The sequence below is a fragment of the Ambystoma mexicanum genome, chromosome 9, assembly GCF_040938575.1.
Source record: "Ambystoma mexicanum isolate Mex_15411 chromosome 9, UKY_AmexF1_1, whole genome shotgun sequence".
Taxonomy (NCBI): Eukaryota; Metazoa; Chordata; class Amphibia; order Caudata; family Ambystomatidae; genus Ambystoma; species Ambystoma mexicanum.
Window position 1 is genome coordinate 781,180,311 of NC_090931.1, and position 17,921 is coordinate 781,198,231.

The 17,921-nt window shown below is 51.1% G+C and overlaps 1 protein-coding gene across 6 annotated transcripts in view; it reads right to left on the reverse strand.

The window, feature by feature from the left end:
• STK17B (serine/threonine kinase 17b) overlaps positions 1-17,921 on the reverse strand; it is a 221,490-nt gene that overhangs the window by 40,418 nt on the left and 163,151 nt on the right. For all 6 annotated transcript variants that reach the window (XM_069615705.1, XM_069615708.1, XM_069615707.1 and 3 more), the window contains one exon: positions 1,780-1,959. In XM_069615705.1, coding sequence (XP_069471806.1) covers positions 1,780-1,959 — 180 coding nt within the window. The remainder of the gene's footprint in view (positions 1-1,779; positions 1,960-17,921) is intronic.

The following is a 17,921-nucleotide window of genomic DNA, read 5'->3' on the forward strand; positions in this document are numbered from 1 at the left end:
CTGGGGATTGTGGCATTAACGCCAGTTAGATGTGGGGACCAAGGGTACCTGAGTGTGCCGGTATTATGCAATCTAGGTCCCATGATCCCTGGTTTTGCCTGATCATACTTTACAAGACAGTATAGTGGCAGGTCGAAGACTAGATCAAGCAAATAAAGGCGCAGAAGATAGGAGGGTTCCATGTAATGTCCCCTCAAAAATAATCGCCATGCCAAAAAAAAAAAATTAAAAAAAAAAAAAACATCGCCGAAGAATTGCTGTTTTTTGTGGGCACATTATTACATGGAACATGCGGGTGATAACCCCCGCTACCCCCTAACCCTTTTTTATTTTTCACGGGGAGCGGTGGACACCCCCGCTCCCCCAGTCTCTATATATATGGTCACCTATATAATGTCACCACAACCTTTTCCCAACGACATTATATACGACGACCATATATATAGGGATATTATTACCGGATACCAGATCGAGCACTGGAAAAGGCGTGACCAAAAGCACTTGGATGAAATACATTCGGGGAGGTGCATTTTCCTGCAAGGTCTTTTGGTCATGCCCATGGCACACCACACCAGAGTGTACCAATTTCCCTGACAATCTCCGAAGGGCATAATAACCAACTTGTTCTTCACCAGTAGCTACTAGAATTGTGTACATAAAGCATGAAAGATGCATTCAAACCGTAGCGTCCTGTGCCAGCTGAAGTAACTGTATGCGAAACACAGTGAACTTCCCAAATAGCATACATCTGTGGGGAGTTCAGACAAAATCAAAGCATGGCTAAGCGACAATAGGTCAGTGGACAACATGACGCCCTGAAAACGAAGCATACATGTGTAGGCTACAGTCAAACAGGATGCAAAGACTGACCACACGGGTAACGAGAGGGGCGGGGGGGTCACACGCCATCATTGAATGCTGCTTTGCCTAACCACAGGCGCTTTCAAAACCCAGAAACATTATTTCCTCCTTGTCTGGAATTACTTTCAGGAAATCGGTCTACATTCAAGGAATGACCTCTGTCAAGCAGATTCTTAGATTCCAGGTCCATCTAGTGCCTGCCTTGGAATGAGGCAAAGTCTTTTTTAAATCACCTTAAACTCTCTTCAGACAACAATCTAAATCTGCTGCTGAGAATGCCTTCCATCTTGCAGTAAGTAAAGTATTGTTCAACCATCCTTGCCACTGGTCTAACCTGCAATGAGTGATTTATTTATTTATTTATTTCACATTTATAAAGCGCTCACACAGCCCGCAGGCATCGAGGCGCTGTTACAGGAATTGTCTTTTTTTGTTTTTCTTAGTTGCGTAATTGTGTGTGTTTTTTTTTTTTTTTTTTTTCCTTAGTTACGTATTTATAACGCGCTTAAACACCCAAAGGTTTCTAAGCGCGGACCCGGGGATCGAACCTGTTGTTGCTACGTGTCGTCTTGCTTCCAAGACGCGCACGCTGCCGCTGAGCTATCCTCCCGGGATGTGAAACAGTATGGGAAACGAATGTAAATGCCCGTTGGAATGGCTACATTGATGCAATGCATTTAAAGGTTTTCATTTTTGAGTGCTGTGCAGTATGTGATGTGCAATGATATGTGATTTGACTTGTACTGTTGATATGTGAATAGTTCTAAAACGAAGAGTACCACAAAAAAAAAAATGATGTGAAACAGTCAAGTGTTCACCTTATTTAATGAGATTACTCAAGTTTTAACTTTCGCTAAAAAGAATACCATGGAAAATATGTTCGGTCACATTTGACTCCGATTTTACAGTACTACTTACTCAGGATTCCTAACGAGAAGGGTTTTGATGAAGTCCACAGCCAGATCAGAAACTGATGAAAACGTTTCTTCCGAGTAATCCACGTTAACCTGAGAAACGTTCAGGTAGGTTTCTTGCTTATCTGCTCCCAGAAACGGAGATTCACCAGTTAACAGCATGTAAGATATAACTCCTATGCTCCTAAAAAAAGAATCAAAATGGGAACACAAAATTAAACAAGGTCTTTCATCTTTTTTAAGCAATCTATAACGTTACAGTGGCAACGGGGTCACGTCTGAAGCTGCTCTTCCAATGCAAAACCAGGTCTTTTCCCAATGATTTTGCACCCACATCAGTGGAAGACACGTTCCTTTGCGTATACATATGAAAAGCAAGAAAGTTTCATCCAAGATACTGGGTGGAGGTGGGGGTGGGGGGTGTGGTGGGGGAGCAAAGAGAGAAATAAAAAGAGAGAGCAAGAGACCTGTCCAAGTAGTGCTGAGGCGGCCCTGAAGGGAACAAGCTTTGGCCTACGGTTCACTGAATTCCTGTAGGCCAAGGCAACTATAGGGTGACAGGAGACGTCATAAGGGAGCATATTAGCAGAGATCATACAAGATTAAACACATTTAATGTGGGGGAATGGACCGAGACAGCATACATAAGATACAATTATAAATGGATGTAGCTATTGCGAACTATAAGCAGCCACCTAGATGTTAGAGAGCAGAGTGGGAAAAAATTGTGTGAAGTCTATTTCCATGCATTGTAGTCATTATATTTTTTAAGAAAGCAACAGCAAAACCTTAAAGGAAGAAAAAAAAACAACTCAACCTATGCCACTGCATACAGCCTACAATATTTAACATTGCCTAATGACACCAGTATTATTGGGGGGGGGGGGGGGATGGTAGGATGTATGGAGGAAAGAGGACTAAGGACTAAGTAGTTAGTCACTACAGTGAGTAACTTATAATTACTCTTACATCCCCCGTCCCCTTTCCTCCGTACTGCATGGGCGATTACAACTGAATGTAGCGCCAAGGTTGGAGAGCAGACCCTCCTTCAACAAACCGGTTTATTAGAACCGCCTGTCCGAAGGCCATGTCTGACTTAACGCCAGCGTCCAAACAGTAATGCTTGCAGAAAGCCAGAGGGGTGGTCGAGGTGGCCGCCCTGCTTATGACCTGCCAAGGCGATGGCCGTGGCCTTGGCTCCGACAGTGTGGGCGCGCATAGTAGCTGGCAGTGGCTTGTGCTGCCCGTCGTAGGCCTCTTGATGGCCGCAACCATCCACCATGCAATAGAAGCCTTGGATGCCTGATACCCGGGTCTGGAGCCCCCAAAAGGTGACAAGAAGTGCGTCTGCCTTGCGTAAGCCCTTGGTCCTGTCCAGATACAGAGTGCGCCTAACGTCCAGACAGTGCAAGACCCTCTGAGCTTCGTCCTTGGGGTCAGCAAAAAACATAGGCAAGATTATTTGCTCGTTAAGATGGAAAGCGGATGGTACCTTAGGAAGGAATGCCTAACCCTGTGGAAAGTGGTATAGGGATCTTAAGCCACCAGAGTCTGGATCTCGCCGACTCTGCGAGCGGAGGGTGAGTCCCACCAACAAAGCTGTCTTAATGGTGACCAGCCGGAAGGAAAGCCCTGAGAGCCAACCAGATGGCCCTGAGCTCCAGCCAGTTGATATGTGATTCCTGCTACTGTCGGGTCCCCACTCTGTGGACGGTGTGGCTGTCCAGGGTGGCCCTCCAGCCTTCCAGGGAAGAATCAGTAGTGATAGTGATCTGCTTGGCTGGCCGCTGGAAGGGCCTGCCCGTATGCAGGTTGCAGTCCCTGGACCACCATGAGAGGGCCGGGTGGAGAGTAGGCGGTATGCCGATAAGCTCTGCTTGGGAGCCCCTCTCCCGATTCCATGAGACTGCGAAGTCCAGCTGTAATCTCCTCATCCTGAGTCTCGTGTGTGGCACGGCCAGGAGAACCGCTGCCATGATACCCAGTAAGTGTTGGTAGCACCAGGCCGAGGTCACTGCTCTGGTAAGGAAGTGCGTAGAGGCTCTCTTGATAGCCGTGATCTTGGAAAGACCCTCTCGAAGCTCGTATCCCAGATGAGGCCCAGGAAGGTGAGGCTCTGCGTGGGCTGCAGCTGCGACTTCTTGCAGTTGATTGTAAACCCCAGGTCATGGAAAGTGTTCATAAGTGCTAGGAAGTGTGGGTAACCCCCTCCTGAGATCTCGCCCTGACGAGCCAGTCGTCCAGGTAATTATAAGTTACAACTCAACATATGCCATGGCATACAGCCTACAATGCGCTGTATGCAGTTTGCTGAAAATACCCACCCTACCGAAAGACATAAGTTACTCAAAGTAGTGAGTAATGTACTCTTAGTCCATAGTCCCCTTTCCTCCATACTGTATGGGCGTCCCTCCCAAGGGACAGGAGACAACCTTTTTCACCAGAAAAAAAACCTTCCCCTTTAAATTTAGAGGCGCGCTGCCCAGGGAGCATGCGCTGCCCTGACTCCGTCCTCCCGCGCCACACCTCAGTCCCCACTGACGAGTCGACAATAGATTTAACCAAGCCAACAGCAAAACCTTAAAGGAAGAAAAAAAACAATGCCATTGCATACAGCCTAAAATGCGCTGTACGCAGTTTGCTGAAAATACCCACCCTACCGAAAGACATTATTATAGTGACCAACGAGTACCCTTTCCTCCATACTGCATGGGCGTCCCTTCCTAGGGAGTGGAGACAGAACCTTGTTCACCAGAAAAACCCTTTCTTCCCCTTTAAATTTAGAGGCGCGCGGGGGTGCTGCCCTGGCAGCATGCGCTACTCTGACTCCACCCACATGCAACATCGCAGTCTCCATTGACGCATCGACAATATTTAACATTGCCTAATGACACCAGTATTATGGGGGGGGGCGGTTGGTGGGACGTATGGAGGAAAGGGGACTATGGACTAAGGGTACGTTAGTCACTACGGTGAGTAACTTATAATTACTCTTACGTCCCGTCCCCTTTCCTCTATACTGTATGGGCGATTACAACTGAGTGTAGCCCCAGGGTGGAGAGGAGACCCTCCTTAAACCAATAGATTCCTGCGAACCGTCAGTCCGAAAGCCGCATCAGATCTAGAGCCAGCGTTCAAACAGTAATGCTTGCAGAAAGCAGAGGGAGAAGCCCAAGTGGCCGCCCTGCTTATGACTTGCCAAGGGGCATGTATCTTGGCCGGAAGTGGCTTGTGCTGGCCCTCAAGCGCTTCTTTGATGGCAGAGACCATCCAGTGGGATATGGAGGCCTTAGAGGCCTGATAGCCTGATCTTGAGCCTCCAAAAGTGACAAACAGGGTGTCCGACTTGCGGAAGCCCTTGGTCCTGTCCAAGTAGAATTTCAGAGCACGCCTGACATCCAGGCAGTGCAGCACTCTTTGTGCCTCGTCCTTAAGATCGGGAAAAATGTAAGAAGGACCATTTCCTCGTTAAGGTGGAAAGCAGACGGAACCTTGGCCAGAAAAGCCGGGTGCGTCCGCATGACTACCTTGTCCTTGTGAAAGATGGTATATGGTTCAGAGGCGGCCAGCGCCTGGATCTCGCTGACTCTACGAGCCGAGGTAAGGCCAACTAGTTAGGCTGTCTTGATGGTGACCATCCTGAGGTCTACGGACGCCATTGGCTTGAATGGTTTGTGTGCCAGGGTGCACAAGACTATGTTGAGGTCCCACACCGGGTGCAGTCTCTTGACGGCTGGTATAGCCTAGCGAGACCCGTCAGATGTTTTTTGACGATAGGGTTGGAGGAGGAAAAAATGCCCTCCTCAGAGTTCCTGTAAGCCCCAATGGCTGCCAGGTATGTGCGGCAGGTATCCACCCTCACGCCTGAATAAGCGAGGTGCGCTGAAAAGGAGAGCACGTTGTCCAAGGTGCAAGCCAAGGGGTCAATTCCCTTGGAGTCTGCCCAGTGGCAGCATCTGGTCCATTTGCTTTTGTACTGGGCCCTGGTGGCGTTGCTCCTTGCACACCTTATGATCTCCAGATTGGCCTGTGAGAGGCTAAGGTGCCAAGTGTTACCTGCTCAGGCACCATGCTGTGAGGGCTAATTTCCCTGGCGCAGTGTGGATGATTCTGCCCCCCTGCTGTGCCAGATGATGTGCTGGGCCCATTGGAAGGTGTATCGGGGGCACCTCAGAGAGGCTAAGTAGCTCCGAAAACCATGGCCTGGCCGGCCACCATGGAGCTATCATGATGATGAGGAGTTGGCGAGACTCCTTGATCTTGCAAATTACCCTGTGGATCAGAAGAGTGGTCGGTAAGGCGCAGGCTTTCATGCCAGTCCACTGGAGGTGAAATGCGTCGACCAGAGAGCTGGGGGCCTGACCTTGCCAGGATGCGAACTGGGGGCACTTCTTGTTGTGCCAGGTGGCAAAGAGATCTACTTGTGGGTGCCCCCACCTGTTGAAGATCTCCTGAATAACGAGATTGTTTAGCTGCCACTCGTAATGGTCTGCTCCCAGCCTGCTGAGCCTGTCCGCTTCCAGGTTGGATTCGCCGGAGGGGTGGACTGCCCTGAGGTAAATGTTTTCCAGTGCCCACTCCCACATGTTTGTTTATTTGTTGTGCGCGCCAGACCCTGAAGTAGCAGGGCGCATGAGAACAAGAAGGTTTACAGCTTAGTTACAGGAGTTATACATTTACATATGATACACATTTACAGAACATGGCACCCTAGGGTGATACAAAAACCACTACAGACTATACATTGCCAAGCAAACAACATAGGGCTAGAGTTTGTGTAGTAACTGGTCGGTCACCCTTAGGTACAAAACAGGTAGTGGGTACATGGGAAGTGCCGTTACATAACGTTCTCAGTGAGCCATTTTATTGTGTTCTGTCTGAATTTGTGGAACGTTAGGTCAGATCTAAGTGCATGGGGTAGGGAGTTCCATAATTGAACTGCCTTCACCGGGAAGCTAGATCCTCCAATAGTGGTTAGTTTGAATTTGGGCACAAAGAAGTCATTGGGGCTGACTGTTCTAGTAGGTCTGGTAGGGATTTTTCTGATGAATCGATCCGTTAGGTAGCGGGGGACTTTGTTATTTAAGCATTTATGGATAAGGGATGCAGCTTTGAGGTTGATTTTTTTCTTGGGTAGATAGCCATTTGTATTTCCGTCTTGTTTCAGAGATGTGTTCTTCTGGGAATGCTTAGGGCCGCTCTAAGTGCATTATTTTGGAGCACTTGTATTCTATGGATTATTTGTTCAGTAGCCCCTATTTAAAGGGAGTTACAATAATCTAATTTAGATAAGATAAGAGGGCTGGCTAGGATAAGACAGCTGTCAGCTGATAGAATGGTTTCCCGGCTCGTATTAATTTACATGTATAGGCCGTGGATGAAGCCATTGAATTCACCTGTTTGGTAAGGGAGAGGGTCGAGTCAAGGTAAAAACCCAAGGTTTTTACTTCTTTGGCAACCTTAATAGTGTTCCCATCGATGATGAAAGCTGAGTAGTTCAAGTTAAGTTTAGAGATGCGAGCTGCCATGCCCATGATAAGCTCTGTTTTGTCATTGTTTAGACATAGTCCATGGTTGGCCATCCATGCCTGCACGACGCTGTAGATTGTGTTCACCAAAGCCAGATCTTCACCGTAATCCCCAGTAAGTGGTAGGAGAATCTGGGTATCGTCTGCGTAGTTGGTGTAGGCGATACCCAGATTGTCAAGATCGTCACAAAGAGTGGCTTGGTGAAAATATTGTAGAGTGTTGGCGAGACGCAGGAATCCTGGGGCACTCCACAGGTGATGGATATTGGGTCTGCTGCCGCTGAGGGGGAGAACACCCTCATAGTCCTGTCACTAACGAATGACTGTATCCAGGCTGTGGCCTCCTTTGAGAAATGGGCCGCAGAGTCCAAGTGGTGACACAGGACTCTATGGTGAAGGCAGCTGAGAGGTCTAGTAGGAGGAGGAGGGCTAATTTACCTTAATCTCTAAGTCAGTCAATTTGGGCCTTTAAGTCGATAAGGGCAGTCTCAGTGCCATGTTGAGGTCGGAAGCCAGATTGGCGGATGCCAAGGAGCTGGTTCGCCTCAAGGAAGCTCTGAATTTGGGTGTAGGCTACCTGATCTAGTATTTTTAGTAAGAAAGGCACGGTGGTGATGGGCCTGTAGTTTGTAGGAATGTTGGGATCCAGTGTCTGTTTTTTCAGAAGGGGGAGTACCCAGGATTCCTTTAAGTTACAAGGAATGGTGCCCATAGTAAAGGAGGCATTGATAAGTTTAGTGATGAAGGGAGCTAGATCTCTAGCAGCGTCCTTGATCAGTTGTGCTGGGCATTGGTCGCCTTTACAGTTGGGGGTTTTAAGACTCAGAATAATTTTCTCTACCTCGAACACTGAGACCTTGGAGAAACTGAATTGGGTGGTTTCTTTAGGTGTGGGTGTGGTAGTTGAAGGGAGTCATGTTTGGGGCTGGTAGTGAGGCTTTCTTTAGGGCAATTTTCGTTTGGAGGTTGGATACTTTGTTGGTTAGTGCCAGCTGTATGTCTGTGCACCAGGTTTTGTCTTTGATGGAGTCATCCTGAGTTACGATGGGAGTTTCTAATTCTTTTAGGATGGAGAAAAGCTTCTTCATGCTGGAATTGGCTTGGGTAATCCTATTATTGTAAGTATCCTTTTTGGCCAGGATGATATCCTTTTTGTATTGTGTTGAGATGTTTATTAGATTGATTTTATTTTCCGCAGTGGGATGTGAGTTCAATGCTGTTTCGTATTTTCTTTTCTGAAATCTAAGATTTTTTAAGTGGGGTGTAAACCAGGAATTCAAGTGTTTTTTTGGTTTACTATTCCTAAGTTTGAGCAGAGCAGTGCTGTCAAGAGCGAGGGTCATAGCATTATTGAATTCCTCCACTAGAAGGGCTGGATTAGCATGGTCGGGTAGAAGATTGAGTTTGGGTAGGATATGTGGCAGAATTTTATCCGCTGTGATGTTTTTCTTGTTTCTGGTTAATGTGGCTGTGGCGACGGGTGTTAGAACTATAGGTCTTTTGGCATGGATTGTAAAGGAGATTAAGTGGTGGTCTGTCCAGATTTGGGGTGCAATAGCTGTGATGGATATATTGCAGTTGTGGTTGGCAATCCAGACTAGCGTTCTCCCTTTGGTATGGGTTGATGCATTCACTTTCTGTGTGAAGCCTAGTTCTGTTAGGGTATTGGCTGCCAGTCTGCACAGAGGAGGGGATTTGGTGCCTCCCTGCTTGTTGACGTAGTACATGCTGGTCGAGTTGTCTGTCTGGATGAGGACAACCTTGCCCTTGCGAAGTGGTAGGAATGCTCTGAGCGCTAGCTCCAGACAATTGATGTGGTATTCCTGCTCCTGCCAAGTCCAGGTGCCGTGGACCGAGAGATCGTCCAGGGTGGCTCCCCAGCCCTCGAGCACAGAGTCTGTGGTGATGGTGGCCTGCGTAGAGGACAGCCGAAAGGTCTTGCCCGTCCGTAGGTTGCAGTCCATGGACCACCAAGATAGGTTCGGGTGGAGTGATGGAGGAACAATTATCATCTCGGATTGAGAGCCCCGCTCCTGTGAGGCCGCAAAGTGCAGCTGAATCCTTCTCATCCTTAGTCTTGTGTATGGCATGGCTAACAGGACCGCCGTTAGTAGACCCAGGAGATGTTGGTACCACCATGCCGAGGTCACTTCTCTGCTGAGGAAGTCGGCGGTGGCCCTCTTGATGGCCGAGATCTTGTCCTCTGACAGGAAAACCCTCTAGGAGCACATGTCCCAATTGAGTCCCAGGTATGTCAGTCTGCGTAGGGAGCAGCTTGAGGTTGAGCGAAAAGCCCAGGTCGTGCAGTGTGTTCATGAGGGCCTGGGAAGAGTGGTGAACCGCGTCCAGAGAAGTAGCACTGACGAGCCAGTTGTTGAGGTATGGGTAGATGTGGAGGCCCTGCGCTCTGAGGAGGGCCGCTACAGCGTTCATGAGTCTGGTGAAGACCCTGGGGGCCGAGTTGAGGCCAAACGGAAGGACTTTGCATTGGAGATGGTAGCTCCTGATCCTGAACCATAGGAAAGAATGATGGGACTGCCAAATCGGGACGTGTATGTACGCGTCCTTCAGGTCCAGGGAGCACATCCAGTCTCCCTTGTCCAATGACTCCGCTATAAAAGCTGCCGTAACCATCTTGAATTTTTGCATGGGTAAGGAGAGGTTGAGGGTGGAAAGGTCCAGCACAACTCTCAGGCCCACCTGGTTCTTCTTCTGAATGATGAAAATCCTGGAGTAGAATCCAAAGCCGAGTGACCGTATCCCTGCCAAAAGAGTTGCTGTTGCAACCTGTGGGAGTGGAGGGGAGGAGGGAGGAGAGGCTGGGATAGGAAGGCGGTACCCCACGGATACTACAGAGAGGATCCAGGGGTCCGCGAAATTCTGGCACCAGAACTGTGCATGGAGAGCATGCCTGCCCCCCACCGGAGACAAGTAGACCCGAAGGGGCGTGTCATGCCTTCTTTCCCTCGGAGGCTGAGGAGGGGGACTGGAAAAAGCCCTTACCCCCAACCCCCTTTTTGTTGCTTGCGCCGGTTCTGAGACGGCGAGCGATCCGGCTGCCTGGATCTGCGTTCCTGGAAGCCGTGGAACCCTCCATAGGTATGAACCTTCTCCAAGCGCTGCTGAGATTGGGTGTATGACTTGGGCGTGGTTTTTGTAAGAATGGATAAAGACCTTGCTGTTTGCGAGCTGCTGTTCTTTTTGTCCCGCTCTTCGTCCGTAGAAGAGTGGAAGAGGTCTCCGCCCTCGAACGGTAGATCTAGAATGCGCTCCTGGACATCCGGGTTGAACTTCATTGCCCGGAGCCAGGCTGTTCTCGTGTCCATGGCAATGCAGATGGCACAGCCTGAGGTATCGATATGAGCCACTGTGGATTCCATGAGGTCGTGCGCCACAAGCTTGGCTTCTGCTAGCCCTGCCTTAAAGCGTGATTGGCATTGGGTGGGGAGTTCCGGGAGGAAGCCCGCAATTTCCCGCCATAACCGTTCGTTGGCGGCAGCCAGCATGGCATCTGCGTTGGACTGACGCAGGTAGATCTTCTTGCCGTACGCCTCCAAGATCATCTTCTTGCCTAGCAGCGCCACAGAGGAGGAGGCTGAGGATGACTGAGGCTTGGAGTATAGTGATGCCACAGTGATCACTGAGGAGTGTGGCTGAGGATGGGTCAAGAGCAAGAGTGTATCCCCCTTCTTCTGCCTGTAATTGGCGTCCAGGCGTCGGTTGACCGGCTGGACCAAGTGGGACTTGAGCCAACCCTTCTTGGCCAGGGAGACTACATAGTGTAGTCCACATCCCTGTGTTGGCAGAGGGGCGTCTTGTGAGGACTTCAGCCAGAACCACCCCCCTGCCGGCTGTTCGACCTCAGGTTGGGGGAAACGCAGGTACTCCGCCAGGCCAGCAAGACGTTCATGGAAGGCCCTGGCTGAGGATGGCATGTCTGTATCCTCCTCCTCGTTCTTATCCTGCAGATCTAGAGGATCTTGTAGAGGAGGGGTAGATGGCACTGGAGGCTGGGGAACAGGAACAGCAACAGGAGGGTGAGGAGGCGGCGGAGGTTGCAGAGTTGGCTGTGGAGCATGAGGAGGCGGCTGCACCGGGGCCTGGTGGCCCGATGAAGGCGTCTGTGGTGCCTCTAGCATGGCGGGGAGGACTTCCCCGACTGCGTCTTTGATGATAACCCCCATCTGAGGAAACCTCATGAGGCCGAGAAACTTCTCAAAGAGCACTTCCTCACTGGCCAAAGAGGTGGCAGGGGGTACCGACAGGGTAGCGGGGGGCTGCTGGAGCTGCTGCGTACCTAGTCCGTATGGACTCAAAGGAAAGTTGCCCTGTGGAAATGAAGGGTAAACTGTAGGCCATGTACCTGTTTGAGGCCAGTCCCACCTCGACACTCGTTCTTCGCCGAATTCGTGGAATGGCGTTGGACGGGTGCCCCTTTCTGGCACGGTGGCCATTTTGTCACGCTGCATGCAATATGCCTGCGACGTGCCTGCGACATGTTGCTCGGCCCGCTGGGCCTGGCCTGGTCCAAGACTCTTGCGTGTGAATCACAAGGCCTACCCTGCTCCTCAGGCCTCGGCCCGGTAGGTGTGACACCCTCGACCCAGGGGTCAGTAGAGCTACGTTTAGGCACCCCCTCGGACGTACTGCCGGTAATAGGGCATGGCCCCTTGGACGTGTTGCTGGTAATAGGGTGTATCCCCTCTAGCCATTTTGCTGGTAATGGGGCGTAGCCACTCGGGTGTAGCCCAGTTGCAAGAACCCTCTGGTCCCTCCGGCCGGGAGGATCTGAGGACCCCTCGACCCGAAGGTCAGTAGCTGCAGCAGCTTTGGGGCACGTGCCAGTAGAAGGACCTGGCCAGTCCCTCCCGCATGGAAGAGTCCCTGGGAAGGAGTCTCCCTTACGGGTGCGCTAGAGAATATTGGCCCTACCTTGGGCCTGGTTCGATGCTTCACGAAGTTCTTGAGATCCTCTGTAGGCGACCTCTGGAAGAGCTCCCTCCACCTGGCTAGTCTGTTCTTCAGTGCCTTCGAGGACAGCGAGTCACACGCCGAACACGATTGCCAACCGTGGTCTGAGCCAAGGCAAGGTAGGCAGAGGGCATGAGGGTCTGAAGTTGGGAAGAGCCCCTTGCAGGATGGACACCTGCTGAACCTTGTGGAAGTCGACATGCGCCGGGGAGGAGCGCGACACCTGAGGACCGAGTACCTGAATGATAGATAAGACAAAAAAAGACAGAAGAAGTATCCGCACGTGGAATTACATGGCAGAAGCCAAACCCAGGAGCGCTGGTGAATTCGGCCCGTTGCAGTTGTTGCGGAAAAGGGGACTGCGGTGTGGCGCCGGAGGGCAGAGTCAGGGCAGTGCAGGCTCCCTGGGCCGCGCACCTCTAAATTTAAAGGGGAAGAAGGTTTTTTTCTGGTGAAAAAGGTTCCGTCTCCCGTCCCTTGGGAGGGACGCCCATACAGTATGGAGGAAAGGGGACGGGACATAAGAGTACGGGTACACATGATGGCCCTGGGTCCTGAGGAGGACTGCCACTGCATTCATGAGTCTGGTAAATACCCTGGGGGCTGAGTTGAGGCAAAAGGGTAGCACCTTGTACTGGAAATGGCAGCCCATGATCCTGAAGCGCAGGAAAGAGCGATGTGGCTGCCAAATCGGGACGTGTAGATAGGGAAGTTAGATCCACAGAGCACATCCAGTCTCCCCTGTCTAGTGTCTCCGCAATGAGTGCTGGCATTACCATCTTGAATTTCTGAATAGGGAGGGTGAGGTTGAGGGTGGATAGGTCCAACACAACTCTCAGGCCAGCCTGGTTCTTCTTTTGTATGGCGAAAATCCTGGAATAAAAGCCCAATCTTCTCTGGGAGGCGGGGACTTCTTCCACTGCATGGCTCTCGACGAGCAACTGGATCTCCGCCAACAGAGTTGGTGTCCCAATCTGTGGGAGTGGAGGGGAGGGAGGAGGAGGAGAAGGGACCGGTAGGCTGTACCCAGACGATACCACAGATAGGATCCAATGGTCAGTGAAGTTCTGGTGCCAAAATTGCACATCAAAGGCAAGCCTGCCCCCCACTGGAGACACGTGGGCCTGAAGGGACGAGTCATGCTTTCTTTCCTTCTGAGGCTGCTGCGGAGGAGGGGGACTGGAAGAAGCCTTTGCCCTCCCCCCTTTTTTGTTGTTTGCGCCGGTGCTGACTGGGTGAGTGTCCGGTTGTCTCGACCTCTGTTCCTGGAAGCATTAGAGCCCACCGAACGACTGCCCCCTGTCAGAGTGTTGATGCGAATGGGTGTATGCCTTGGGCATGGCCTTTGTTAGGATAGATAAAGACTTTGCAGTTTGCAAGGGGTTTTTCTTTTTATCCAATTCCTCGTCGGTAGTAGAGTGGAAGAGGGCACTACCCTCTAACGGAAGGTTCAACATGCGTTCCTGGACATCGGGGTTAAATTTAGTAGCCCAAAGCCAGGCCGTCCTTCTCATGTATATGGCGATGCAGATGGCCCAGCCAGAGGTATCGATGTCAGCCCCGGTGGGCTCCATGATGTCCTGGCAAACCAGCTTGGCTTCTCCGAGACCCGCTCTGAACCGGAGGTTTTGGGAGGAAGTCCGCTATTTCCTTCCAAAGCTCTGGTTAGCAGCTGCCATTATAGCATCTGCGTTGGATTGACGGAGGTGCAAGGAGGCGTTAAGTACAGTTTCTTCCCGTATGCCTCCAAGATCTTCTCCTTGCCTAGCAGCGCTGAGGACAACTGAGGCTTAGAGTAAAGTGACGCTGCAGCAATCACCAAAGAGTGTGGGTGAGGCTGCGCCGACAGCAAGAGTGGATCCCCCTCCATCTATCTATACTTGGCCTTGAGGCGCCGATTGACATGTTGGGCAGAGTGTGGCTTGAGCCAACCCTTCTTGGCCAAGGCAACAACATCCTTCTGCATCGGGATACCAATTTTGGTAGGGGGTCTTGGGGTGAGGACTTCTGCTAAGACCCCCTCCTCGGGCTGCTTGAACTCGGCCTGTCAGGGTCCTCCTCCTAGCCTGTGTTCACCCTGGGGTCCGGAACGGGTGGAGAAGTGCTGGGCGCCGTGGGCTGTGGTGTGGAGACCGGAGCTGGAGGCTGGTGTGGAACAGCCTGTACTGAGGGAGGCAGGGGAGCTGGAATCGAAGGAGCCGGCAGGGGCAGTGCGAAATGTGCTGGGGCCTGTGGCGCCGGAGCCATGGAAGGAATGACTATGGGCGCTGGTGGGGTGACCCTAGGGAGCAAGTCCCTGACTGCATTCCGCAGGATGGCCCCCATCTGGGGGGTTCGCATCAGCCCCAGGAACCGTTCCAAAAACCAGTCTTCGGAGGCTGAAGAGGTGATAGGAGATATTGACAGATTGGCTGGGGGCTGCTGGTGCCGGAGCGCACTCTGCCTAGGTTGCAGGGGGAACCTGCCCTGCGCTGCTGATGGATAAACTGTAGGGCACGTACCTGGTTGACACCAGTCCCACCTTGAAAGTTCACCCGTCTGCTCTGTTCCAAAGAGTGGCATCAGACGAGCGGCCATGTTTAAGCCCGGCGGCCATTTTGTTGAGCTGCGTGCCACGTGCCAAAATCGTGGTGAATGGCTCCCTGGGCCCAGCCGCCTCCAAGACTCTTGGTGGTGGAGCAAGAGACCTACCCTGCACCTCAGGTGTAGGCCTGGAAGGCGTATCGCCCTCGGCAGTGACGTCAGTAGTGCTGTGTGCAGGCGCCCCCTCGGATATTGAGCTGGTACTAGGGCGTTGCTCCTCGGATGTACACCCAGTAAAAGAACCTTGCAGTCCCTCAGCATTGTGTCTTGAAGGATCCGATGACCCCTCGGCCGTGAGCTGGACTAGCCTCGGTGTGTGTGCTGGTACCAGAACCAGGTTCCTCCGGCTTTGGCCTTTGCTCGGGAAGGAGTCGCCCTTACGGGGTGTGATGGACAATAGCGGCCCTCCTTTGTGCCTCGATCTCTGTCTGACAAAGTTCTTCAAGTCCTCTGGAGGCGACCTTTCGAAGAGTTCACTCCACCTAGCTAGCCTGTTCTTCAGTGTGTGTGGAGTCAGTGCGTCGCGCGCGGTACAACCTTCCCAGCCGTGGTCAGGGCCAAGGCAGCGGAGGCAAAGAGCGTGGGGGTCGGACATAGGGAAGAGCCACTCGCAGACTTGACACCTCCTGAAGCCAACATGCGCCGGGGAGGGGCGCAACGCTGGAGGACCAAGTACCTGAATGACAAATAAAAGACAAACATAGAAGAGACAAATAAAAGACAAAGATATAAGAATAATCCGGGGAAGAGCATGTGCCATTACATGGCATGGCCAAACCCAGGAGCGCTGGTGAAATCAGCCCGTTCCTGTTGACGCAGAAAAGGGGACTGAGGTGTGGCGCCGGTGGGCAAAGTCAGGGTAGTGCATGCTCCCAGGGCCGCACCCCTGCGAGCCTCTAAATTTAAAGAGGAAGAAGGGTTTTTTTGGTGAAAAAGGTTCCGTCTCCCATCCCTAAGGAACGCCCATGCAGTATGCAGGAAAGGGGACGGAACGTAAGAGTAAGGCGTGCACAATGACTGTCTTTAGGAAATACCCGACTATAAACAAAGAAGAGGTTTGGCATGGGGACTGTTCCAACTCAACCTTAAGTGGCAAACAATGGCCACTCTTGCTAGATGAAATGTACATTGATGGATTTGATTCTGCAGCACACAATTACTTCAGCAGCAGGTTATTGGCACAGTAACCAATAGCTCACACTACACCCATAGAGGGCAGGAAACATTGCCATTAAAACTAGAACAGCCTGTTTGGAGCTCAGAACAGGAAAGTATGTAAGCACCAAGAGGCTGATCCACCACTGCGTACTGTCCATAGTTAACCATCAACTTGAACTCAGACTGCACTTGTTGCCATTATTAACCATGTTGATGCCAGGGACCAAGGCCCTTCCGGCATTAGCAAATGTAGTGGCAGCTAATTTAGTAGAGGTTACCATTTAGTGGCCAACATTGATCCATGTTTTTATATACAACTGCCACAAGGCTTAGTGTGGCTCTTTAAATTAATCCCTTACATTGATAGGATCTTGATTGCCAGAGGGTCATGGCTAAACTTTTGAAGCTGTATCTGTGCGTACAATTGCGAAGGGTCGGGTTCAGCTCAAGGTAGCAAGGAGATTGTATATCCCCTGGCTACCTGGCACAGCAGGCTTTGCTTAAACTTGAGGCGGATATTGCTATTGAAGACGTAAATCCATGCAGGGACTTGTTGGTCTGGTGCATAGTGGGAACACATCCTAGAAGATGAACAGTAATTATTGCTGAAGAAATCAAGTGTTACTCACCAGAGTGACTAACATACTCCTAGTCCATAGTGCCCTTGCCTCCATCATGTATGGGCATCTCTCGCTATGGACGGGAACTGAACCTTTTTCACCAGAAAAAGAACGCTTTCCGTTTAAATGTCTGCATGCATGCAGGGCGTGGCCCTAGGAGCATGTGCGCCCTTAACCCCGGTCCACCGGTGCCACACCTCAGTTCCCTTTGATGCGTCAGCTGTATTAAACTGCTCAACCTTGCTGCTCTTTATTAGGGGGAAGGATGGTGGGAAGTATGGAGGAATGGGTGCTATGGACTCTACCCTAGTCACTCAGGTGTGTAACACATAATTACTAGTATGGCCTGGCCCCTTTCCTCCATCCTGTATGGGCGACTACCACCGATAAAACCGTACTGGGGAGGAGAGCTCGACACTCTGGGCAGACAGGTTACAGAGGACAGCCTGGTCAAATGCTGCATCCACCCTGGCACTGGTATCCAGACAGTAATGCTTTCAGAAGGCCGATGGGGTGACCCATATCACTGCCCTGCTGATCACCTGCCATGGAATGTGACACTGGAAAGCAACAGCCGCTGCTTTGGCCCTGATGGCGTGAGCGTGTATGCCCCTTGGCGATTCCTTGTGCTGAGCCTTGTAATCCTCTTGGATGGCTTCAATCATCCATCTAGCTATTGAAGCTTTGGACGCTTGCTGTTTAGGTCTTGGCCCGCCAAATGATAAACAAGGCATCCGTTTGCAAAAGCCCTTGGTTCTGTCAAGATAGAATTGCAGTGTTCTTCTGACTTCCAAGTATTGGGGAACCTTCTTGGAGACCTCCTCGGGGTTTGGGAAGAAGGTGGAAGCACAATTTCTTAGTTAACGTGGAAGACAACCTTTGGGAGAACCCTGGGGTGAGTGCGAAGCACGACCATGTCTCAATGAAACATGATGTATTTATTTATTTATTACATTTATTATACGATGTAGGGTGTCGGAACCCACCAGGGCCTGAATTTCGCTAACTCTGAGAGCTGAAGTAAGGCTCACTAGTAGTGCTGTCTTGAGCGTGACCAAGCTGATGTCCACTGTGGCCGAGGGCTCGAATGGTTTGTGCACTAAGGCGCTGAATACAACGCTAAGGTCCCAGACCGGGTGTGGGCGTCTGACCGACGGGAACAGCCTGTTAACCCCACAAGATGTCTTTTAACCACTGGGTTGGAGGATGAGAAAGCAAACTTCGAGTTCCTGTATGCACCTAAAGCTGCTAGGTATGTCCAGCAGGTGTCGACCTGAACCCCTGAC